Source organism: Sus scrofa, chromosome X, assembly GCF_054392235.1.
Source record: "Sus scrofa isolate SSC_HxYL_T2T_F1_AM1 chromosome X, Sscrofa_HxYL_maternal_Yorkshire_Landrace_v2.0, whole genome shotgun sequence".
NCBI lineage: Eukaryota > Metazoa > Chordata > Mammalia > Artiodactyla > Suidae > Sus > Sus scrofa.
The window spans coordinates 120,995,842-121,021,858 of record NC_139401.1 but is presented as its reverse complement, the minus strand read 5'-3'; the positions used below and the strand labels follow the sequence as shown (position 1 = coordinate 121,021,858).

General features: G+C 46.4%; 2 protein-coding genes across 3 annotated transcripts; one reads left to right on the top strand and one right to left on the bottom strand.

The window, feature by feature from the left end:
- Nucleotides 1-5,787: 5,787 nt before the first annotated feature.
- On the bottom strand, nt 5,788-7,026 carry LOC100736603 (retrotransposon Gag-like protein 8). The gene has a single exon (XM_021079959.2). It carries the CDS (start codon nt 7,008-7,010, stop codon nt 6,669-6,671), a length of 342 nt encoding a protein of 113 aa, XP_020935618.1. The 5' UTR covers nt 7,011-7,026; the 3' UTR covers nt 5,788-6,668.
- Nucleotides 7,027-7,285: 259 nt separating this feature from the next.
- LOC146394795 (uncharacterized) lies at nt 7,286-25,443 on the top strand. Of its 2 annotated transcripts, XR_014834688.1 has the most exons (6): nt 7,286-7,507; nt 13,498-14,720; nt 18,417-18,509; nt 18,890-18,969; nt 19,579-20,589; nt 22,477-25,443. XR_014834688.1 is itself a non-coding variant. In XM_085006681.1 (5 exons), exons 2-5 carry the CDS (start codon nt 14,550-14,552, stop codon nt 19,634-19,636), a joined length of 402 nt encoding a protein of 133 aa, XP_084862807.1. In that variant the 5' UTR covers nt 7,286-7,507; nt 13,498-14,549; the 3' UTR covers nt 19,637-25,443. The 2 variants fall into 2 exon arrangements, 1 of the variants encoding a protein (XP_084862807.1); XM_085006681.1 differs by having other exon boundaries at nt 19,579-25,443.
- Nucleotides 25,444-26,017: the final 574 nt, after the last annotated feature.

The window sequence follows — 26,017 nt, the reverse complement described above, 5'->3', positions numbered from 1 at the left end:
GCCTGTGGAGGATAAAGAAGAGGAGAAGGGACAGGTGGGGAGAGTCTTCAGCCTATGATGCTAGGCTGACACCTGTAAAGGAGATAGAGAAGAAACAGCCTTAGGAGTTCCCGTCGTGGCACAGTGGAAATGAATTGGACTAGGAACCATGAGGTTGCAGGTTCGATCCCTGGCTTTGCTCAGTGGGTTGAGGATCCGGCATTGCCATGAGCTGTGGTGTAGGTCGCAGACATGGCTCGGATCATGCTTTGCTGTGGCTGTGGCATAGGCTGGTGGCAGCTACAGATCCAGTTGGACCCCTAGCCTGGGAACCTCCATATGCCATGAGTGCAGCCCTAAAAAGACAAAAAAAAAAAAAAAAAGACAAAAAAAAAAAAGAAACAGCCTTAGTCTGCAGGTTATGCCTGCAAAAAAATCTCATTTTGGGAAATGGGGAGCTCCGAGCAAAGATGAGCTGTTAGTAGAGTCCTGTGTCAGACAGAAATGGTCCAGCTCTGGTATCCCTGCTCCGCTAGGCATTGACTGGCAGCAGCCTAAAGAGAGCATGACCTCAGTGTGAAGATGACATGGGGTCCAAAAGTGCAGCCTCTGGAGGGTGCTTGCTCAGTCTTATCCTCAGAGAAGGTTTGGCTGAAGGGAGATCTGAGTGGCACACTTTCACGTGTACCTTTGTGCACCCCTTGTGTGGCATGGATCTGCTTCTCCATCCAGGTTAGGGGAGCATCTTCTTCATGGTTTCCGTGGCTTCTCTTCCTGAGAGGACACTTAGAAGATGTAGGGGAGTTCCCGTCGTGGCGCAGTGGTTAATGAATCCGACTAGGAACCATGAGGTTGCGGATTTGATCCCTGCCCTTGCTCAGTGGGTAGGAATCCAGTGTTGCCGTGAGCTGTGGTGTAGGTCGCAGACTCAGCTTGGATCCCGCGTTGCTGTGGCTGTGGTGTAGGCAGGTGGCTGCAGCTCCGATTGGACCCCTAGCCTGGGAACCTCCATATGCCTCGAGAGCGGCCCTAGAAAAGGCAAAAAGACAAAAAAAAAAAAAAAAAAAAAAAAAAAAAAGAAGATGTAGGTTCGTGTAATGAGCTCCTGTTGCTGTAATTGGTCTCCCCGCCACAATCGTGGCTCACCCTCTTCCTCCTTTACTACCCAGCATAAAATGCCATCCTTTTCGGGTTTTCACCTTGCAAGTCCTGGTGGCTTACCTGGTCCTAAGGGCTTGGGCCCTTGGCCTCCATGTCCTTTCCAGGCGGGGGTTGCTGCAAATGTGCCACAACTGACAGTTAAGACTGAGCAAGAGAGTCCCAGGAGATGCCAAGTGAATGACCTGGGCTCAAGCCAACTAGAGTTCATTTCTTTCTTTTTTAAGGCTGAAGAATATTTCGTTGTATGTATGGAGGTTCCCAGGCTAGGGGTCGAATCAAAGCTGTAGCCGCCGGCCTACACTACAGCCACAGCAACGTGGGATCTGAGCTGCGTCTGTGACCTACACCACAGCTCACCACAATGCCAGATCCTTAACCCACTGAGCAAGGGCAGGGATCGAACCTGCAACCTCATGGTTCCTAATCGGATTCATTAGCCACTGAGCCACGACGGGAACTCCTATACAACATTTTTTTTTAACCATTTACTCACTGATGGAGGTTTAGATTATTTCCATATTTTGGCTATTGTGAATAATACCACAGTGAACGTGGGAGTGCAGGTCTTTCTTGGAGATCTTGATTTCAATTTCTTTGGATAAATACACTGAGGTGGAATCGCTGGATCACATGGTAATTCTGTTTTTAATTTGGGGGGGGCCCTCTATAGGGGTTTCCCTAGTGGCTGCACAACTTTACATTCCCACCAAGAGCGTGACAGCTGTTGTAGGAGGAGCTCTCCATCTCCGCCGACACTTTTTTTCTTATGTTTAATAATAACCATCCTAACAGCTGGGAGGTGACATCTCATTGCAGTTTTGATTTGCGTTTCCCTGATGATTAGTGAGGTTAAGCAGTCTGTATAACTCTGTAAATGAACTAAAAGACCTGGACGCCCACGTTTTAAATGGCTGAATTTTATGGTGTGCCCAATATATCTCAATAGAGCTGTGAAAAATACAAATGGGAGTTCCCATCGTGGTGCAGCGGAAATGAATCCAACTAGGAACCATGAGGTTTCGGGTTCCATCCTTGGCCTCGCTCAGTGGGTTGAGGATCTGGCGTTGCCATGAGCTGTGATGTAGGTCGAAGACGTGGCTCAGATCTGGCATTGCTGTGGCTGTGGTGTAGACCGGCAGCTATACCTCCGATTAGACCCCTAGCCTGGGAACCTCTATATGCCTCGGGTGTGGCCCTCAAAAAAAAGACAAAAGATAAAAATAAAAATGCTTGCAGCACAGGCATCGTATTGGTTAAGAGTACAGAGCTTCTGGAATCTTCAATGTGAGTCCCAGTTCTACCACTTCTCTTTTTGTTTTGCTTTTTAGGGCCAAACCTGTGGCATATGGAGGTTCCCAGGCCGGCCTACACCATAGCCACAGCAACACTTACTTCACGAGGGTGCTAAAGATCAAACAAGAACATTTGTGTAAGGTTCTGGAACATAGGGAGTGCTCAAAAACGTCAGCCACATTGTTATGCCATGGACTTTCACCTCTAATTCAAGGACATTTTTGTGTGTGGGGGGGAGCGCACCAGAGGCATATGGAAGTTCCCAGGCTAAGGGTCAAATCCTAGCTATAGCTGCCCACCTACACTACAGGCACAGAAATTCTGGATCTGAGCCGCGTCTGCGAACTACACCACAGCTCAAGGCAATGCTGGATCCCTGACCTACTGAGCGAGGCCAGGGATCGAACCTGCATCCTCATTGATACTAGTCAGATCCATTTCTGCTGCCCCACAATGGGAACACCCAAGGACATCTTTTAAATGCAATAAAGTGAGCCTTCTGAAAATTGCAAAAAATATTATAGACTTAAGGAATTCATTTGTAGAAATATAGTAAGAAGTGATGTTCTTCTGGACATAGGCCAGGGTTGTACATAAATTAACAAAATTATTACTGAATTCTTTTTCCCACAAGCTATAAAGGATTTTTTGAACTAACTCTGTCATTCTGCTGCTTTCCTGAATAATGCATTAAATAAAATTTTGACAGGTGTTCATCAACAAGCTGTGTGGGAATTATGGTTGTATCAATTTGAAAGTTGTGCTTTCAAACCACTTATTACACAAATTCTCTCTACCAGGATTGCTCCAGAACCTGAAAACTCAGGACGCGAAACCACTCGAGGACCACGTTGTCCCCTCTGTGTCTGTATTTTCTGTATGAACATTTTGTACACGTGTGTTACAAAATTGGTGTGATATTATCTTAACTTTTAGAGTTCAAATCAACATTGGCCCCAACCACCACCAAGGTTGATTGCATTTTCTCTCTCATGCCTCTGATATTTATATACATCTTCTCGTTTCAGTATTTATGTTTCTCCTTCCTTTGATAGTCACTTCTGAGGTGGGGCTTTATGGTGGGGGACAGAATAAATTGCTGAGAACGAAGTTAGGGAAACAAAGTATGAATGACAACTGTAATGATTGAGATGGCAAAGTAATTGCTATGAACTAAATCTTCGTATTCCTCCTCCCAAATCCATATGTTGAAGCTCTAATTCCCAATGTGATGGTGTTTGAACATTTGGGGAGGTTATTAGGTTTAGAAGAGGTCAAGAGGTTGGAGTGCCAAAATGAGAGTACGGTCCTTTTATTTTTTTATTTTTTATTTTGCCTTTTCTAGGGCCACTCCCGCGGCATGTGGAGGTTCCCAGGCTAGGGGGCTAACCGGAACTGTAGCTGCCGGCCTACGCCAGAGCCACAGCAACACGGGATCCGAGCCACGTCTGTGACCTACACCACAGCTCACGGCAACGCTGGATCCTTAACCCATGGAGCGAGGCCAGGGATCGAACCTGCAACCCCATGGTTCCCAGTTGGATTCGTTAACCATTGCGCCACGATGGGAACTCCCGAGAGTAGAGTCCCTTTAAAAAGAGATAGGAGTGCCCCCTCCTGCCCCCGACCGTGTAAGGTGTAAGGATAAAGGAAAAACCCAGCTCTCACAAGACACTGATGAACTAGCTCCTTGAATTTGGACATCCCAGCTTCTAGAACTCTGAGAAATAAATGTTTTGATGTTTAAGCCACCAAGTCTCTGCTATTTTATTATAGGGTTCAGAGCTGAGACGGTAATGAAAAATAACCTCCCTTTTCTATTTACAAATGCCATTTCTTCTTCAATCTTCCAAAAATGGTCCTGATTAACTCTTGCAAACTATTAACCCTGCCCTAGACATTTGTATCCCGAAAAAGGACTTGGCATGACACAACAAATGTAGACCAAAGAACAATCCCCAACAGAGCCATTCCGGCAGGAGGGAGTAAAATGCAGGGGCATTTTGGTTGAGGGAGGTGGGGGCGACCAGCACTGTTCAAAGGACGCCCAGTCGCCCGCCCCAGCCCATCCTGCCTACCTCGAGAGCCAGGAGGACGCAGGCCATAGGGAATGCGCTGGATCCACTGCAGAAAGTAAACTGCTTCCCAGCAGCTCCCAAACCGCTTGAGCAGAATCTGTGTTTAAACCAAACAGGGCATGTGCTTAGCACGATCAGCCTTCAACCCGTCCAGGAAGCCTTCCTGCCAGCACCTTGAATCGGAACCTCATCATGAGCCCGCTTTCAGTTATTTTAAGAACCTGTGAATCATAAAACTCCATTTCATTAAGCACTTCAAATTTTTCCTGACTCTAAGACTTTGACCTATCACATGCTATATTGCAAGTCAAGGGTGGTTTCAGTATTGGGAGGAACAAAAAAAGACACATAATGCAAGTAATGTATCTCCATCTCAATGCAGCCTTGTGAACTACAACATATGAAAGGCCCAAACATACTGGTTCAAACAAAGATAGAGGGGAAAAAGTGAAAAAAACACTGGTGTTATTTATTCCTCTTTCTTGTGTTCTGGAAAATCACCAAAATTTAGAAATGAGACAATACATGAGCTTGTATAGCCTTTGAAAATCACACCAGAGGATTGTCCATAAGCCCACCTGGGAATCATCTGATGCAGGGTATATGTGAATTCATTAAATAACAATTGGTAAAGGAACACAGGCTTTTTACAGTGCTATAAATGTAAGAGGTTAAACTGCAGATAAGAGAGATGACCTTTTTTGCGTATTAGGGAAATTTATACTTTTATTTTCCTACAGGTCATCAACCAGGTTTATGTATCAACAATATCATTTCTGTGTTTTTCCCCACCCCCACTACCTACACAGTGAAGGTACTATAAATATTTTTCAAAAGCACCTGTATCATTCCGCTGGCTCCCTGAATAATGGGATAAATAAAACTTTGACATTATTCACCATCTGTGTTGGATTAACAGTTTGGGACAATTTGGGTGCTTTCAAATGGATTTTTGGAAATGAGGAAAGCTTTTCAGAGAAGCCTCCTGGATGAACTTCTCAACATCACCTTGGCCAAAGTAAAGAGCCATTTCTTAAGATGCTTGGGATAAACCTAACTGGTTTAGAGGACCTATCATCTGGGATTGAATGGGTTGCCAGCGGGGTCTCCATGCCAGGAACACCTCAGGATTCTGACTTCGATATTTTATCGGCAAGAGTCAACAGAGCGGAGAGTGCCTCTAACATCACCCAGGGAAGGGCGAGGGACATCCATGACTTCCGGACTGCTTTTACATGAATGGGGAAGGAGAAGCACCATATTCATTGAGACTCAATTTTCTTTTTAAATAGTGTCTGACATTTATTGAAAATAAGAAAAGACTTTTTTCCAAGTAGTGTTGAGGAGCTGGGTGGATATCAGAGTTATATTGTTGAACAACAAACACATAACTAAGAAAATATTCCAAATTCAGAAGAGAACTGGATTCTGGGCGAAACTAACAGGTCCACAGGAGACAATGAGTGACTCGACGTGGCTGCCAGGAGCAGGAGCAAGAGCGGGAGCGGGAGCGGGAGCAGGAGATGTCTCTGGGAGTAGGGAGGGAGTGGGCCCCGCTGACGGTGAAAGGCTGGCCGGCCCCTCCGCGGCGGTGGAGAGCTGTTGCAATCATCGTCTCGGGGGGCAGTGAGCGGCTCAGGCACCCCACCCCCCCGGGGGGTGGTGGTGAGTCCAGATCCCCGAAGGCTGCAGGGCGTCGGCGGGAGCGATGCGGTGGACGGTGGGGGCACGGCAGCGGCAGCGCAGGTCTCTGGGCACCCGGATGCCGGCCTGGGAGTCCGGCCAGGCGCCGGCGGTCGGCGGGCGCCGGGCTGCAGGTGGTCCGTCCCGCGTGTAACAGGAGCCCGGCTTGCAGCTGGAGCGCAGGACCGGGTCCAAGGGTGCACGGGAGGGGCCGGGCCGGCCCGAGAGGGCGGCGGCCGGTCCGCACCAGGCCTGGAGGCGGCGGAGGCGGCGGGAACCTGGAGCGCTATTCCTGGAACAAAGGCAAGCACGACGCGGGAGGGGACACGAGCGCGCGGGGAGAGCGCGGCCACCCGAAGGTGAGGGACGGGGGAGGCGCGGCGGGAGGGCGCCCGCGGCGGTCTGCGCGGCTGGGCGACGGGCAGAGCGGACCCTCCCGCGGGCACCCGCCCCCGGGCCCGAGGGGCTCCCGGCCTAGAAGTCCTCGTCCTCCACCCATCCAAAGACCCGCTTCATCTCGGCCAGGAAGCCCCGGTAATCGTTGAGGAGGGGGCTCTGCTTCCTGATGTAGGGGATCACCCACTGCAGGGCCGGCCCGGTGAGGCGGGTGATGAGGAACGTCACCTTCAGGCTGTCGTTGGAGAACAGGGTCTCGTCCACGAGCATGTAGGCGCCCGTCTGCACGATAAACTCCGGGAGCCGGTCGGTGTCGCCGTCAAACGTCTCGGGGAAGGGGATCGGGTTCCTCCACCGACGCGTCTGGGGCCGGATGGGTAAGGCCAGGAGGGCCTTGATCAGCTGCACCCGGCCGTCCATCGCGCCTCGCTCGCCTGGCTGGGCTGCAGGGGCCTCTCGGCGAGGTGGGCGAGGAGGCGGGGCGGGAAGTGCGTGTGCGGGGAGGCGGGGCGGGCCCGCCGGAGCGGGCGGGGCCGTGGGCGGTGCTCGGCGCCGGCGGGCCCCGCCCACAGTGCCTGGCGTCACGTAGTGCGCAGGCACAAGATGGAGCCCGCGTAGGGCGGGCGGGGAGGGGTGTGGAGAGGCGCGTGGGGGCGGAGTTAGCGCTCGCCCGAGGAGGCGGGTTCAGAATATGAGGGGCGGGGCCAAGATTTCCTGCGGCGGGACACTGGCGAGGGGAGGGGGACCTCGGAGGAGCCTTAATCGCCAAGTGTAGAGTGTGGATCCCGCTGCATTTGGGGAGGGGATGACTAAGTACTCTGGAGTGTGGAGTAGGCCTGGCGCCCATCCTCCCTGTGGGCCACTCACTTACCCTTCAGAGTTCCCTGGAGGACCCTCCATCTCTGGACGTCCCTTAGGTGAGGTTCTGTGAACACATTTTCCTGCTTATTCATGCATCTCTCAGCCAGAGATTATTGGCACCCAGGCTGCAGATGTGGTTGCCTGCCACATTAATGTAAAAGCCCCAAATATTAGCTAACATAATTTAGAGCAGCATATTCAGAGAATGATGCACCAAGACCAGGGAATGTAAGGAAGTTTTAATGTTGGGAAATCTCTTAATTTGCTATATTGAAAGACTAGAGAATGATCAATATAGAAACTAAAAGACTAAAAGAGTAGATGGGTGCTTTCCAAATGTGTCTTTATGCATGTTCATATGTAAGAATGAAGGTAAGAAATAATTAAGTTTTAACAAATTGGAAAGGAGAAGGAAAAATTAGCCATTGCCTGTTACATCTGATTTTAATTGTGACAGTATAAAATTAATATAAATTTATCACCAGCTTTTATATATGCAGCAAATAACCAGTTAAGATACATAAAGGTGGAATTCCCGTCGTGGCACAGCAGAAACGAATCCAACTAGGCACCATGAGGTTTCGGGTTCAATGTCATGGCCTTGCTCAGTGGGTTGAGGATCTGGTGTTGCCGTGAGCTGTGGTGTAGGTTGCAGACGCGGCTCGGATCCTGTGTTGCTGTGGCTGTGGTGTAATCCGGCAGCTGTAGCTCGGATTAGACTCCTAGCCTGGGAACCTCCATATGAAGGGAGTGCAGCACTAAAGAGCAAATAATAATAATAATATTAATGGTAGGAGTTCCCATTCTGACTTAGTGGGTTAATTCTCTTGCCATGCCACAAGGTGGAGTGTAGTTTGCAGATGCAGCATGGATCAAGTGTTGCTGTGGCTGTGGCATAGGCTGGCAGCTGCAGCTCTGATTTGACCCCTGGCCAGGAAACCTCCACATGCTGCAGGTGTGGCTGCATAAAGAAAAATCTATATAATGGTAGAAGACCCTATCCGGAAAAACAATTCAAAGGAAATGATGCCTAGGAATGTATTTTTTAAACGGTAAACACCACATAATGTTTTCAGTGTAGCACTGGGAACTATATCTAGTCACTTATGATGGAGCATGATAACGTGAGAAAAAAGAATGTATATATGTATGTGTGACTGTGTCACCTTGCTGTACAGTAGAAAACTGACCGAACACTCTAAACCAGCTATAATGGAAAAAATCAAAATCATTATAGAAAGAGAAATGTTTTAATTGCTAAAGAGAGAGACAGAAGAATACTCAAATGAAATGATATCCCCAGATCTGGGATAAGTTTACTCAATATCATAAAATAGTTACATTTCCCTAAGTTAAATTTTACTTCCAGTACAGGACCAGCGATGGGGATCTTGTCATGAGGCAACATTGTGTTCAATCAAATTATATGCACTATTTTTTTCCTCCTACCAAACCACCAAGAGCATTATTATTTCTGTTTGGCCACCTCTGTGGCATGTGGAGGTTCCCGGGCCAGAATAAAACCTGCTCCACAGCAGTGACAACATTGGATCCTTAACCTGCTGAGCCCCCAGGGAACTCCAAGAGGATTTTCTTTTGATTAGGCCAGCAATTTTAAGATTCATATGGTAAAATAAACAGCAAAAATAGTATGAAGAAATTTGAAACATAAGGGTAGTGAGAGATGACTTGCTTCAATAGATATTCACAATATTTTATTATTTATTGGTTTACTTTTATTATCTTTTTCTCCTGACTCAAGTACCAGATGCTGGCAACCTCAAGTAGCCGTGATGTTAAGCAATTCCCTATGATTTTTCTTCAGTAAATGCCCTGGGGATAGGGCTTTGAAATAAACACTCTTCTGAGAATGGGACTCTGCCATTGTTACTCTCTAGTAACAATGCTTTAGGTTGGGACTTTTCCACCAGATCTGCTATATCCACATGTTTGTACAGAGATGTGTTTCCTTCACTATAAACTGCCTGCTTGGGACTTGCCCTCATCAGATCCCAGCCTCCTACCTTGTGGCCTTATCACCATCCTCTTTCCCAGAGCCTTGAGTGCAGACTCCAGATATCCAGGATAAGCATCCTTTCCTCTCCCCCAGGCTCCATGCAGCAAGCCTCAGCCACCCTTGGCCTTACAGGCTGGCAGACCATGACAAAGGAGTCCTGCCTCCTTCAACAGATGTGTTGAAGCAAAGGTCAGATACAGCCTAACAGTTAAATAGTAGACTGAAAGATATGTCTTAAGAAAATATCAGTTGTTCCCGTTGTGGCTTAGTGGTTAACGAACCTGACTAGCATCCATGAGGATGTGGGTTTGATCCCTGGCCTTGCTCAGTGGGTTAAGGATCCGGCATTGCCATGAGTTGTGGTGTAGGTCGCAGACGTGTATCGGATCCTGGTGTTGCTGTGGCTATAGTGTAGACTGGCGGCTACAGATCTGATTGGACCCCTAGCCTGGGAATCTCCATATACCATGGGTATGGCCCTAAAGAGACAAACAAACAAAAGAAAATATCAAAATGAAGCACAGAAATATAAACAGATGAAAAATACAGATAAGACATGCAGGATAGTATGAACGTGACTAGATGACATTTAGTTTCAGAAAAAGAAAAGAGAGAAAATGAAGCCGCAGCAGTATTTGAACAGACATTAGCTGAAAACACCTAGCAGGGAAAAATGAAAGATACACACCTAAGCACAGGTCAGGAAAACCATCGAACACCAATGACAAATAGAAAAATTTTAAAGATTTCAGGGGATAAAAGCAAGTTACCTTCACAGTAGCAATTATTAGCTTGATGGAATATACTTTAAGAATGAAGATAGATTTATGCAAAAAAAGAGAAACCTGAGAGAATTTGTCACTAGCAGAATAGTACTTAAAGGAAATGCTAATATATTCCTCAGGCAGAATAAAAATTTTTAAATGAGCAAAAGGTAATGAAATGGGAAAATAAATGGGCAGATCTGAACAAATACTGCCTTATGGGATTAAAATGTAGAGAGACTTAAAATACATTAAATAATGCATAGAATCAGTAGGGGACTACATGGAGGTAATGTTTTCTAATTTTTTGCTTTACCTAGGGAAATATTGAAAGTACTGCATGAGATTGGAATTTGATAAATCAAGAAGGCATGTTGTAGGAGTTCCCATTGTGGCTCAGTGGGTTAAGAACCAGGCATAGTGTCTGTGAGGATGTGGGTTCACTCAGTGGGTTAAGGATCCAGCGTTGCCATAAGGCGCAGCATAGGTCACAAGTGTGGCTTGGATCCAGTGTGGCTGTGGCTGTGGCGAGTGGCTGCAGCTCTGAATCAATCCCTAGCCTGGGAACTTCCATATGCTGCAGATTCGACCCTAAAAAGCAAAAAAAAAAAAAAAAAAAAACTTATTATAAGATATTGACCATAGCTCCCTGTGCTATGCAGTAGGTCCTCGTTGTTTATCTATTTTATATATAGTAGTGTGTATCTGTTAATCCCAAACTCCTAATTTATCCTTGCCCCCCTTTTCCCCTTTGGTAACCATAAATAGATTTTCTATGTCTATGGGTCTATTTCTGTTTGTTTTGTTTTTGGGTTTTTTTAGGGCCGCACCCACCGCATATGGAGGTCCCCAGGCTAGGGGTCGAATCAGAGCTGCAGCTGCCGGCCTACACCACAGCCACAGCAACGCAGGACCCAAGCCGCATCTACACCACAGCTTGTGGCAACACTGAATCCTGAACCCTCTGATCGAGGCCAGGGATGGAACCCATGTCCTCATGGACACTCGTCGGGTTTGTTACTGCTGAGCCATGATGGGAACTCCTATTTCTGTTTTAAAGTAAGTTCATTTGTATCATTTGTTTAGATTATACATATAAGTGATATCATGTGATAAGATATATCGAAAATAGCATATTATTTTGAGGGAGGGAGGGAGGAGAGAGTGAATAGGAAACTGCACACGGAGGGCGGGGCCTCTAGAGTGATGGAAATGTTTTCTTTCTTGACCTGAGTGGAGAGATCCTATTTTATCTATCTATCTATCTATCTATCTATCTATCTATCTATCTATCCATCCATCCATCCGGCCAGGCATCAAACCCAAGCCACCGCAGGGACAGTGCTGGATTTTTAACAGCTAGGCCACCAGGGAACTCATCTCCCATTTTCTTTTTAACATTTTCCTGTGAGTCAGATGTCCAAAAATGTGGGGGGCGGGATAATTTTATTTTAACCGGCAAAGCTTAATATTTAGGGGTGCAAGCTTAGTTGGTGAAACTAAAAAGAAAATTAAGGAAGTGATTACTGTGAGAGTCAGGATAGTGGTAACCTTTGAAAGGGAGGAAGAAAATAGTGATTGGGGAGCCAGTTATGAGGTTTCAAGGTTGCTGACAACTTGCTTTTTTTTTTTTCATTTGTTAAAGTTTTATTGGAATATAGGTGGTTTACAACGTTCTGATAATTTCTGCTGTACAACAAAGTGATTCAGTTATACATGTACATACATCCATTCTCTTTCAGATTCTTTTCCCACATAGATGATCACAGAACACTGGGAAAATAGTATTTCTTTATGTGGTTGGTTGTCTCAGGTTTTCATCGTGATTTATCACTGAGCTGTGCATACCTGTGAGGTCCCGATGTATACATTACGATGTCACGATCGTATGAGAGTGTGAGTAAGTGCGGGTGCTCCGGAGGTTGGCTTCTCTTTCTGTCCCATACTGGGCTAAGTAAAGCACAGGCTCAGCCTTTGATCTGTTCACTTCTCTGCAGCGCTCAGAACACAGCTCACTTATCCTACCAAGAGGTAGAAAGTCTTCATCATGTGCCTGGAACTGCCTCAGAAGGTCAATCCTAAGAAGCAGTAGCCCAGAAGTGGGGGGCGGGGGTGCCCTGGAGGCTAAATTGGCTAGAGGGGCAGCTGCAGAGTTAGAGGGACACCCAAGGAAGGGGTTAGGGAAGCTCTGGTGATTGAGCTGGAGCCAAGCAGGAGAGCAGGGAAGTGGCATTCCTGGGTACTGGTCCCCACTGTGCGCTGAAACAGAGAAGGGAGGGGATTCAGTGCTCCCATCACACTTCGAGGAAAATCCCAACTGTGCTAGACTTAACAAGGTCCTATGGAAACCTTACCCAGCCTACTTCTCCCAACCGCCCTCCTGCCAAACTCTACTCTCCTCACTGCTCCAAAAAATTTATTTTGTCCCAGTGGATCCACTTCCAGAAGTTTATACAATAGATGGAGAACATGGCCCAATGTGCTGACCATCCCAGGAGCACATGTCACGGGGAAGCACGTACAGCAATGGGTCCATGCTCATGAAATCCACCAGGCTTCCCATGGCCCCGGGCCCTCAAAGCAGCTGGCCTGATGCTCTAGAAGGGAGTGGGAGGAGGGGGAGCAAGAGTGGGTCCAGAGGGCCACTGGGAGGCAAGGAGGCAGAAAGTGCGAAGGGGATCAGGGATACACGGAGGAGGGGAAGGAGCCAGAGGTCTGTTACTGGGCCCCGACTCCACAGCCATTGGGGAAATGTCTAGTCAGTTCTTTTGACTATTGATATTCTGGGAAATTTTCTACTTCTGACCAGCATGGCAGGACATGCATCTCCAAGCAAACAGGTCAGTGAGCCACAGAGAGGCCTTTGGGGATGAAGGCGCAGGTGGCAAGAACACTAGCACCAAAGACAGCCAGCCAGATTATTGTGTGGTACTAAGAACACAGCCGTTGGTCACATAGGTGACTTCCCGACTAGAGTCTGGCTGCTTCTTTGCAAGCCACAGAAAGTGAGTTTTTCCCAGATCTGGGGCTTGGGGGTAAGACTTTGACAATGATCCAGAGGGCTAGAGAGTTGTTGCAGGCCTTGTTCAACAATCAGTGACGTGGTGAATGTGGGATCTTAATCCACATGGGGAGGGAAGATAAAGAAGAGCAACGCTGTTGATGTGAATCTCATCCCAGTATCTGCCAAGTCTTTTCCCCTGTGTTACTAAGCTGATCTCTCTGGAACTGAATTTAACCAATTTCATTTTGCGGTTTTTTTCAGGTCTCCTCTTGGAGAATTATCAGGCCATCTCTGTCGCTACTGTTGGCTGTTGATGATATTCCAGAGTGAGTAGGGCAACGTCATGAATTATTGCATAACATGACCCAGTCACTGTGAGGTTCACCTACCACCATTAGGAGCAGCTGAATTCAACGTTCAAGGAGTTGACCTAGATAATCTGCACATCCTTGTTTGGACAGCTGTAAAATTCACTGAGCAGATGGCCTCCTGCCAAGGAGCAAGCTTAGAGCCTCAGAATGAATAATCATGAAGCTTGATGCCCTTTCCAGACAAGATCTGAGGCTAGTTATCCTGCCCCGACAATGACAACGACAAAAGGAATCAGTGTTCTGCAGATGAGGGAGGGAACTGAAATCAGGGGCGGGGTGGGGGGGGGGAGTAAGAGGCTGCTTTGGCCTGAGTCATGAAAGTGGAGGAGGGGGGCAGGAGGAGGATTTCCACATACAAAGAAAAGAATAGATGGGGCAATCCTGAAAAGGTGGCTTAGAGTTGCTTGAATTCATTGCTGGGACCAGTCCTGGGAGGCTGCTCTGAGTTACTTTGGTGTTGGTTTTCTCTGGCCTTCCCTAAGTGTCTACAACCTCAACTGCCTTGCCAAAATTCCAAGTGCAAACCTTGGGTCCTTGACACAGTGCTCAGCCCAGTACTATCTGATCCCAGAGTCAAACACGATTCTCCTGCATCTCTGCCCTGATGTGTCTCCAGGACCAAATCTAATAGCGAAGAACTCATTTTCCTGTAGGGGCGAAAGGAGTAAACCTTGGAAGCTCCTGGAGGGGGCTGCAACTGGTCTAGGCCTGGGAAAACTGGATGAGCAAGATTTCCAGACTGAGAAGACAGGAAACAAAGGAAAAGACAGGTGCAAAGGCCTAAGAAGCAGAGCTGGGCACTGAGGGATGGACACAGACGTAGAAGGAAAGATTAAGAGCAAGGATTTCAGTACTTGAGCTGGGGCTTGAGAAATGGGCGGGTTCCAGTTGCCGGCCTGACGGGAGTGGATAGTCTTCCCGTCCATCACTGCAGACCCACCAATGACGATGTGCGGAGGCGGGGCCACAGAAAGGGCGGCTAAGAGGGCCCTGGCGCGTGACCAAACGCCTGTGGATCTGGATTGGACTGTGCGGGCATCCGTGGGCTTCCGTGAACCGTTAACTTCGGCGAGCAGAGAACATGGCGGCTCCCTTTCCCGAGAGCTCAAAACTGTAAGTTTCGTTGATTTCTTTTCGTCCTTGGCAGTGTGTAGTGTGAAATGGAGAGAGTGGGGTAGAGGGTGTGTCCTCGTACCCTTTGACAGCCGTGGGTGGGCGGCAGGTGGACGGCTTCTGGACCGCCGGCAGAGGGGGTCCGTTAGCGGTCTTCGAACGCAGCGTTGTGCTTTATGGAAGAAATGATGAAACTTTCTAATCGTTTCCTCTGTTTAAATGTGTGTTTTGATCCCGCTGCCCCCATTCGTGGTCTTAAGGTTTTGTGGTGTTTGCAGCTTCATGTGAAGAAGGGGCCTGGAGGGCTGGGGCGGCTGGCGGAGGTTGTGGGCCCGGGGCGGCGCAGAGCCTTTGGCCGCCAGGGAGCTGGTTTGGCCTTTTCTTGTTCAGTGTTGATGTTCAGGTGGATGTTGTTGTCGGGTGTTTGTTTAAATGCTGATATTGCCCGTTTTCGTGAGATTCCCTGCCAGTCGTAGAATCTCTGTTACTTTCGACCTGAAAAGAGAAAGTAAGCGCGTGAGCGATCCTGACAGGTGATGGCCCTTGGCTGCCTTTGAGCGTAATTTTGTGTTTCATTTAACAGCATGGCTCTAAGTGTAATATCATTTGTTGGTTATCTCTTCGGACTGGCCTTCTTCACGTACTGTTTTAAAAAAGACAAAAAGCCTGAAAATTTTAACGTGAAAATGAGTAGACAGAAAGCCTGGTCGGCTTGGGGTTTGTTTGTTTGTTCATGGACCTCGGAAATGGCCTTCAGTTCAGTGGAAGGGTCTTTTGCATTTTATGTTTGTTTCATACCATTGTATTCACGTAAGAGTGGTCCTGGCACTTTTCATTACGTTTTCCCTAATAAATTATTATTTGCAATTTTCGAATGAGAAAAATCGCACTGTTGTTGGCAAAACCTTGTTGCTTTGAGACCGTGAAAGAAATCACGCACCCAGATATCCTGTTTACTGTTTTATCTTAATATAGTGGCGTGGGGTATTTTTTTATTACATTGCAATCATTCGAATTTTTTTAATGTTTATTTTGGCAGTGTTTCGTAAATATTTTCCAGACTAAAGTATTTTCAGAGTGCACTTTTGGAAGTGAATTATCTGGCTGAGTGCCTGAATGTTTTAGAAACTGTGAATGCCTATTAGCTGTACTTGACAGCCAAGACTGGGTGTTGTTTGGCATTTAATTTTACATCTTCGTACTCATGCATTCAACTAAATTTTTACCCCGGCTCTCCTAATAAATTTCCTTTAAATGGTTTAGTGTAAATTTCAATTCACAGAGGGGCGTTTAACGTGTGATTGAATGCTTTAAGTTTATAATATAATTGCGTGTTTGACATAATACATTTTGTCAAATTCTAGTCTTGATCTCTATTCATAAATTTTCCTAAAAATGAACCTTTTTAGGTACTCTAGTTTTACAATGCAGAACTGTCAGCTGGCTGAGTTCTCGACGTTTTACGACAGTGTATGCCGTATGTTAATGTTCGCCGTTAACACAGTTTCGGATTGTGTTTTACAGAATTGTGTTCGGTATCACTTTATTAAATGTGGGCCTTGGCCCTTTTAATAAGCTTTATGTTTAAAATTTTCACGTTATATTCAATTTACAAATGAGGAAAAATTATGTTCTGTCTTTCTGCTCCTTGCTTTACGACAGTTACCGGCGCGCGCGGCCCGGCAGCCTAACATTACGGGTTTTTTAAATCATTAAAATGTTTTAATAGCATCGTATCTATCTGAGAATTAGCTTTTGTGTATCTTATTTCGTAGCTCTATTAAAAATAAGGAAAGTTTTGTTTTCAGTTAAAAAAAAAAACACTCATTGACTATCTGGCTACGCGTCCGTTCTTTTACGACAGTGAATTCCCGGAAGTGCCGGTCCCCGGCCGCCCGTTGAAGTCATTTGGCTTTTGGGATTTCATTTCTCGAAATAATTGCAGGTTGATTATCATGTTATTCAGTTCAGTTCTGATTTTAGTTTTTTCGTGTATTCCTTTTGAAAATCGTGGAGCATTTTCAGTTTGCATGTAAGAAAATTCATCTCCAGAATGAGTTTTCTGGGAGTGCATGGCCCGTGCTGACCACGGTGGATTCTTTTGAGTATTATTTTTAGAACCATAATTTTGCACTTAATGTGTTATTTCTTTAAGTGTTGGCCTAGTCCTCATTCGCAGGCGTTCTCCCATAGAAGAAATGATTTGTATATTTTCTATTTAGAAAGAAGGATATTATGCCAGTTTATGTACTGACCAGTCCGATGAGGAAAACACCTGTCCTTGTCCTTTTTCTTTGAGGTCTTGAGCCAAACTGCAAATGCTACAACGTCCCGCTCCCCTACCATTGCAGAGGGTGCTGTCCCTGCCTCTTTGTTCTTAAAAGTGCTGACTGTGCCTTAATGCCTCAAGTGCTAGCATGTTGGCTTAAGAAATAGGCAGTGTATTTAAGGAGCGAATTAACGGAAAATTGTGGTTTTGCTCAAAGCCCTGAGTACCCCAAGCACCGAGAGACTCTGATACTTTGTGTTAAGTAAAACAGTTACCTCCTTTCCGGGATGGTGATGGTTATAAGTTTGCTTATTAGCCTTTTTGCTTGTTGATTCTTGGTTTCAATTTCAGGTCTATGTATTATCTCATGTAGAAATGATTTAATGACTCTTATATTGGTGGAACATTGATGATGTCTAAATCCATAAGTTGATTACATTTAGAAATGTGAAAGACTCATCGCTGGTATTTGGGTTTTACTGTATCTGTGTCATTGGTACTGGCAGGAATGCAGATTTCAGGAACTTTGACACTAATTAGCCTCACTAATCTTGACTTTTCAGGCAGATCCCTAGACCTTGAACAATATCTAAGTGTGGAGTGAAGGGATTTTTATTACATGCCCATTGTCCATGGTATCCTAGAAACATACTTGCAAATTAAGAGCTAATTCCTCAACCTATACTTTACCCAATGTCTTTTTTCCCCATTATTTTCTCTTCAAAGACCTATGTTCAATGAAAAATGTTGGAAACATCATGTAATGTAAAAAAATTCTTCATGAATTTGTTCTGAATTAAATTAGCTCATTTCTATTTTTATCAGTTTTGGAACTATATTATCGACTACTGAGACTAATAATAACACAGTTGTATAATGCGCATTTCATGGTCTATGAAGTAGAACACAAAACCCTTTTGATTTATTACCCATAATCTTTGTGATTGGAAGCAAAGTGAGAAGAGGTAACCCATTCCAAAGGTTTCTTACCCATGGTTTTGTATGAGTCATCATGAAAAGAAAAAATGGAGTTCTGAGACTCCCCTTCTAGCAAATAACTAGCAATGCCTTGCAAAAAAAATATTTAATAATTACTCTGTGATGTTTTATTAAAGCAGGGTGAGCCATGGTTCATTTTGAAGGGGCAATCAGGTATATTTCTATAAAGCAGCAGCCATATCTTGTGATTTGATTCATGCAGTTCCTGTCTTAACACTCTTTTGCCCTACCTCACACAGGCTGCATAACTGGGTGCTCTGGCCCTACCAGCCATTTTCAGAAATTTTTCTGGGTAAGGGAAAGGGGAAGTTTGCCCTAGCTACTTAACTTACGAGTTTGCAAGTTACCTAAGATTGCTGCAGTGGTATTAAGCTGTGTGCCCATAAGTAAGTCTTCTTGCAGATGTGTACAATCACCATTTCCTTTAGGACCTGGGATGGAAAAGGATAGTACTGCTCAGCCTATGGGCTTGTAATGAGAAGAGAGTGGACCCAGAACCAACTTCTAGACCTGCCAAACAAGTAAGTGCAAACTTATGTCATGTGGGGCCATAGATGCTGGACAGAGGGTAGCACCCACTCCCTGTCAGCTATACCATAATTAAGATGGTATCGAAATGCCTTTCCTGAATCCCTAAGATAGGATTTTCCAACAATGTCGGGGTCACCCTCTGGGCACTACTTGTTAACTCTCTGGTTCAGATCCTGTATCTCTAATCAGTGTCTTTAGTCAGTGGCATCTTTTTCCAGTCCTTCTTTGTGTTCCTTTGTTCACTGTGGGTGCCACTACTAGAGACATACTTTATCAGAATGTCAGATTTCCAAACAGCCTTATCTTGGCATTTTCACATCAAAGTGTTGATCTGTCTTTTTATCCTTTTGGAAAACCCTTGTAATACCAGGATGAAGCAGGATGGACTGGACGGGATTGCCAAAAACAAACTCCAAGGATCCAGATTGTGGCAGTGCTGCTATTTTTCAGGTATGAGAACATGGATTTAAATATAATTTAAAGCCAGCTCTGTCTAAGACAAGGGAGAAAGATGAGATCTGTACACCAAGTGGGTGTCAGAGAATGAGAGTCTGCCAGTCTACCCCCACTGTGGGTGGGCAGGCATTTATTTGGCAGTGGTCCTGGAGGTGTAAGCTAATAAGTCAAGTAATATGCAGGTCAGTACTTCCATAAATATTTACTCTTCCATACTTCGTCAGGCTTTTATTTGGGGAGGGGGGCTTGCAGATGTTGCTGTGACAATACGTTGTGTTCCATTCACAATACATTTCTAGTATCTGAGTCTGAAGGACCCTTGTGTCTTTCTTACTCGCACCTTTGAGCCTCAGTTTCCACATTTGCAAAGTGGGAATCACACCTTGCTATCAGGGATGTAAGAATCAAGTGTGATAATTTTTGTAAAGTGCTCAGCACACAGAGGTACTGAAGGAATTAGTACATCATTTACAGAATCCATATGTTGAAACAGAACATTGTGGCTTAGTTTAGCTCTTCTCCTTACCTGTCCAGAGCCCACTGCTACTTCATTTCTTTAGACTTTTGTTATAATTTCAATTAAACGTTTGTTTCCTTTCACAGAGCCAGCACATGTCCTTTGGGGATTACCTGGCAGCTCTTTGGAAACCAGTCTCTTTAATCCTGCTATGATGCCAAGAGGTAGCCCGGCAATTCAGACCTTGCTTTGCTCGGAGCCGCTTTCTTTTCTGGCCAGCACTGATGCCTTACATCGAAGCTGATGTGACTCAGCACCAAGTTTGGGCACCAAGAGGGTGTTTGTTAACTGGCAGCGCCAAAGAGGTCTCCTTTCCTTCCTCTATATAAAGAGACTTTGTTTCTGCGCAGTGGTTACTTTGTTGAAAATTAAGAGTTTTGACAGTTGGGGTGGGGGAAGAGAGTGCTAAATGCATGAACTTTACCAAGGTGTGTTTAAGAACACTTCGAACCTTTAGTTTCATAAATACCTCTGCTTCCTCTGTTGCTTTATTAGCATGGGTTTTATCCAGAAGGTGGCATCACAGAACCTAAATTTCACTCACCAAAGGGTAAGAGAAATTTACATCTCTTTGTGATTAGAAATTAAGGATGTAACCTTTAGATAGCATGTTGACATTTCAGAGACTTTTTATTCATTCCTGTAATTGGTTAAATTACTTTAAAGCTGTGGAAGATGAGGTCATGATGGTTTTCTACCCAGTGGAAACCCGAGGCCTGAGATATTTAGAAAAACCCAAACCCATGTTCCTTCACCAAGTGATGTGAGCAAGACTGGTTTATTTACTAATCAGAAACAGTTGTGAAACTGAACAGTTACTGTGATGCCTTCTTCCCCTTCCACATGCACTTGTGCCCACTGCCCATCAAGGTACTCTTGGGTGCCTTCATTGGAAGGAGGGATCGGGAAGGCCTAAATGGATGGTTTAATGGGTAAATCTGCTGAGTATTGGCACTTAAAAATGAGTCGCAAGGTTGAGGACTCTCAAACGGTGATCCTCTAATGGGTGACCTTCTCACAATCAGGACTCTCAGGAAAACAGAAGATGATCCTCCTCGGAATCTGAGCTAGGATCTGGTTTGCTGCTTCTTTCCCAGGCGTTCAGTGCTAGGCCAGGCATGTCACTTAGCCTCATGAGGCATGTACTCAGTTAATGTCTGCTCACTGGTAGGAATATGAATGCTTTATAAATTCTTGGTTTAAAGTATTCCTTTGGGTATATACCCCAGGCGAGATTGCTAGATCAGATGGTAGGTCTATTTTTAGTTTTGGGGAGGGACCTTCATACTGTTTTTGACAGTGGCTGTACCAGTTTCCATGGGAGAATACATCCTGAACTAAATGAGTTTCATGACTGCTTTTCCGGCCGCCTTTGATTGTCTGTTCTTTTCAGGAGAAGAGCTATAGAAATTAGGGGCTGAGACCGGGAAGAGCTTCCCTGATCAGGAAAGATGCAACGACCGGGCCTTCCCTGGGCTGCCTAAAGCCCAGAGATGGGGCTGGGGCTGGGGCTGGGGCTGGGAAGGGTAGCCCTCTGGAGCAAGGCTGTCAGAGCAGGGGGAGAAAGCAGACTGCTGGAGGGCCTGGGCCCTCCGTGTGAAAGGGGTCTTGGACTGTGTGACTGCAGGCCAGGCCCCTGCCCGCTTCCCAACCCCTAGTCCTGCCTGGGGTGGGCGGAGCACGGGGCCCATCATCGGGGGTGACCTGAGAATCGGTGGCCTTCTGGGAAAGGGGAGGCTGTTACCATGGAGGCGTTTCCCCATCTTCCAGGAGTCCCAGGCATTTGGGGCTTTGCTGCTGGGGAAGGTCTTGGTGTTTCTGCCTCGTGCTGTGTGGTGCCTTGGCCTGTGACAAGTGGCTCAGGAAAGGGGGCTCTTCACCCACTGGTGGCCTAGACCAGGACTCTGGGGCCGTCTCATGGGAGGCCCATGCTGACATTGGTTCTTTCTTGTGAATAGTCAGGCCTGGTTGCGTGGACGGCTCCACTCTGTGAGCCGAATTGCACAGAGAGCCTGGCGAAGGTGCGTCGCTGTGCGGGGGTGCTCTTCTGGGTCCCTGTCCAGACGCCCCTTTCCACTCCGTGGCTCAGATGCCCTGCCAGGGGCCTGCAGGAGGCACATAGGGGCGATGGAGCTTCTGGGCTGTGGGAGATGTTGGGTCTAGGGCAGAAGCAGAGCGTGGCCTGTGGTCAGGACTCCTTGGTGACAGGAAGGAGCTGAGCAGAAGAGTGTCCACTGTGCATAGCGGTGGCTGGTGGGGATCCTGAGGAACCACACCTGCGCGTGTGGGGATGTGGCTGGAGCTTCATCAGAGCATTTCCATGTCGCGCTCCGCCCTCTCCTGCTGACTCCTCTGCATGTTAGTTGGAAGCAAGAGGTCACATGGGTGCTGTCCGTGTGCAGGAGCTGAAGTGGGGACGTGTGGGAAGCCCCCCTGTTCTGCTTGCCGAAGAGGGCCTATGCCCCCCGGCTGTCGCTGTTCCTTCTGTGTGTATCTGCTGGGAGGCCTTGATGCCTGCTGGTCTAGCCCCTGGGCCGTTTTGGTCTTGCTGTCGGGGGAGATGAGGTTGCATCAAGGGGCCTTTGTCTGCCCTCCCAAGACAGTGGGGGGTTTGTGTGGCATGTGTGGGACTGTGTGTGGTCCTGCGCCCTTGGGGGTGGCAGGAGGATCCAGGAGATGAGTCTGGGGCAGGGAGGCTGCTCTGGTTTTCTTATCTCAAGCTTCTGATTAGCTTCGATTCCTGAAACACGGAGCCACAGCCTAGGGAGAAATAAAGTGGTAATGAGAATATAAGGGGGGGCTGCCGGTGGGCAGGACCCAAGGCTTTGGGTGTGCAAGGTGAGGGGGCATTGTGGCTTCAGGGCTGTTTCTCCTGTCCCCTTTCTTTCTTTCTTTTTTTTTTTTTTGTCTTTTGTCTTTTTGTTGTTGTTGTTGTTGTTGTTGCTATTTCTTGGGCCGCTCCCGCGGCATATGGAGGTTCCCAGGCTAGGGGTTGAATCGGAGCTGTAGCCACCGGCCTACGCCAGAGCCACAGCAACGCGGGATCCGAGCCGCGTCTGCAACCTACACCACAGCTCACGGCAACGCCGGATCGTCAACCCACTGAGCAAGGGCAGGGACCGAACCCGCACCCTCATGGTTCCTAGTCAGATTCGTTAACCACTGTGCCACGACGGGAACTCCTCCTGTCCCCTTTCTTCATTCTCCCACACACCTTTGGGTCAGTATATTTGGGGGACAGAAGATAACCATGGGCACTGATGAATATGCTATGAAAAAATGTGGCTCTCTTGTAAATTTGAGACATTTCTTACGGAACAGGGTTATTCTCCATTTTCCAAGTGAATCGTGCTCTGTCTGCAGAGGATGACTTTGCTGTCTCATCCTTATTCTGTATTGCCGCAGGCCTGTGAAGGATGGCCACTGTGACAGGGGAGCCCTTCATCCTGCTAGACTTTTGCACAGTCTATAATCTGAGGGAGTTCTGAGAAGGAACTGCTGTTGCTTATGCTGTTTTTCTCCGGACATATTTCCCTCCCTTTTCCTGTAGCTTTATGGACTCTTAGGCGCTGCTTTATGGTGTCCATTTCCTCCTGTTCTTTGCGAGGGTCTAGGTGAGTTTCTGATTTCAGCTCCTCAAGTTGTTCCCCCTTTACCTAGTTCTCACTTATTGCCAGGAGTTTGGGTGCCTGGTCCTTAAAGGGACATTCTGGGTTGTCACATTACCAAAAAGCTTACTTAGCTTCAAGAAAAAGATTTGCATACATTGCAAAGAGGCAGAGAAAGAGCTGATAAGTTTTCCAAGGTGAATGTTTTAAGGGAAAAGAGAGGCCGTTTCCCTTTTTTCAACAGGGATTCTTTAACTTTTCTTATTTTTTTGCCCTTACAACATGCTCCCATGAGACACCTGGTCTCCTGGGTATTGGCACCCTGCTCCCAGTTGCTGATTCCAGAGCTCTGCCAAAGTCAGGCCTGTGCAGAGGCCTTCCTCAGGAGGAGCTCGTGCCAAAAGCACCTGAAGGACAAGTGATCAGTATGCGTGACTGCTCATCCTCTGGGCTGCTTTTACCCGTGCCTCTGTCCTCAGGGGGAGTTCTCTGGGATCTCTAGGATCAATTGGAATGAGGATTAAAACTACAGACCTTGTTTTGAGAGGGTGTAAACTGATACCCTGATGTCACTGGTGTGTTGGCAGGTGGAGCTGGGCTTTCCCTCTCCTATCCTCCCTTTCTTGAGTCTCCAGAGGAGCACCTGGCAGAGATGTCATCTCTGTGTCTTGGGATACATGGGACCTGATAGAATATGTGGTAGGAGGCGAGGACTCAGATCCCACGTTGTGAATGTTTAGTGTGCAGCCCTGTCAAACAGGGTGGAAAGAGTGTGCAAAATGTGTGCCCTCCTATGTAGCTTGAATGATCTCTGATCCCTCTGGATTTGAATTTGCCCTCGCAGCCCTTCAGCTGACACAATAAAGGGATTACTGAGTGTCGCCAGTCAGGCCCCTTCACAGTCTAGATTTGGGTTGGCCTTCTCAGCTTCCCTTCCCTCTTCTTACTCATGTGCAGGCCTACTGTACTGCTTCATATCAAGTTTGGATAAGAACAGCAGTGGGCTCTGTTGAATGAATCCTAAGGAGATGCTCTGATTTGCTCAGTCTGCCCCAGCAGTCAGACATAGCAGCCTTCCTGAATGCTGAAAGGCCTGTCGCAGACTCGACTCTAGTGATTATAGGTTGTACAGTCAGGGTACTGAGCTACGGGATGTAGGATGTAGTTAAAGCTGGGAACCAAGACGTGCGCGTCTCCTCCTGAGCTCAGAGTTTGAAGTATTGTGTATAGAAAAATGTGCTGAGAGTAAATCTTATTCTACCTTCTGTCAAAAAATAATAATATGAATTAGCGAGGGTGGAATGAAACTTAACAGGGGTTGGATATGTTTAAGGCATAGATTATGATGATGGTTCGTGGAGGTATACTTATCTCCAGACTCATTAAGTTGTATGTATTAAGTATGTGCAGCTTTCTGTATGTCAGTCATACCTTCATAACCTCAATAAAGTGGTTTAAAAATAATAACAAAAAAGACCCTCTCGTGGTTACAGATGTATACTCCCCCTCAAGTGTCTTGAGGTTTTAGAACTGAAAGGGAAGAATGCTTCTACACTGGGAAATGGGTAATGCTATTTACTACTCTGTATTATTGTTTTGCCTTGGTTTTTCTATGTATGCATAGCATTTGCATTGGCACATATAAGGTTAACCTTTAGTCCATAGGATTTTGAATTTTGTAGAATCACAGCACTTCTGCGAAAGCTGTGAACTTCACCTGGAGGACTTCAGCTCAAGGAGTGGCCTGTGACATCAGCTATTTGTCATTTGACCAGAAATTGACTTTGGGTCCTGTGCCTTTGGGAATGGCTTGGACTTTGGGTTGGTTTTGTTTCTTATAATATGTGCTTTTGTGCTTACCTGAGAAATCTTTTAAAATATTTTACACATGGGGACATGTCCAGGTGTAAAATATTTTACATATGGGGACACGTCAAGGTGTATATGTACTGTATCTGTATCCTATAGGGTGGAAGGTAGTGTCTCAGGCTGGTTGGTCTCTGCAGCAGGCCTCTTTTCTCTGAGGTCTTCCCACCACCTTCTGTTTTCTGTGTGACTGAGTTCCTTGGCCTTAGCTACTCAGTTTGATACTTTTCATCTTGTCCTAGTTGAGCAAACCATGCTTCTGTTATATTTAGAGTTTGGGACTAGATGCCAAGAATGGGTGCTAGGCTAGCCTGCAAAGGCTCATTAATAACCTTTCACTGCAGAAAATATCATGTAAAAGACATATTGTGGGGTTTCCCTGGGTTATCCTCATTTCTGTGTCTTTAGAATGTATTTGCTGCTTAAGCTTCTTGTATTTTGTAAAATACTTGTGTTCTTCCAATAAAATTTGTTTCAGAAGATCTCACTTGTAGATTTTTATTATTCACAATGAACACCCGCCTGATCAAAGAATCGACGGCTCTGCCATGTGCATTGTTGCCTGAACCAGGGCTGAGCTCTAAGCTATAGAATCTGATAGATTAAGAACAGGAGTTGGTGGCAGGGGAATGGGGTCTTTCCAGGCTATGGTAGAAGTTCCACCCTTCATTAAGCTCACCCCTAAAGGTCATAGGTAATCCAATACCTCCCTATAAGAAGTGATCCTTTTAACCACTTCATGAAGGCCATAAATATATATCTGGGGATTGTGGAGGTTTTGGGGGAAATCTCCTGATCCTCCCAAGGGTAGGGCAGAGGTAGGAGGACCAGCATGGTTGTACAAAGCATCAGAAGTCAGTAGGACCAAAACTGGAAGCCACAAGCACACAGTTAATTCCTGGTGAGGCCTGCATGAGAACCTTGGTTCTTTGTGTCCGAGGCATCTTTCATTACATGACATCACTAGATCTTAGAAAGCCTTTGTAATAGCAGAATTAAGTAAGTAGAAGAAATTTTTGGCGTTGTTTATTCTTTAAACATGTCAACACAG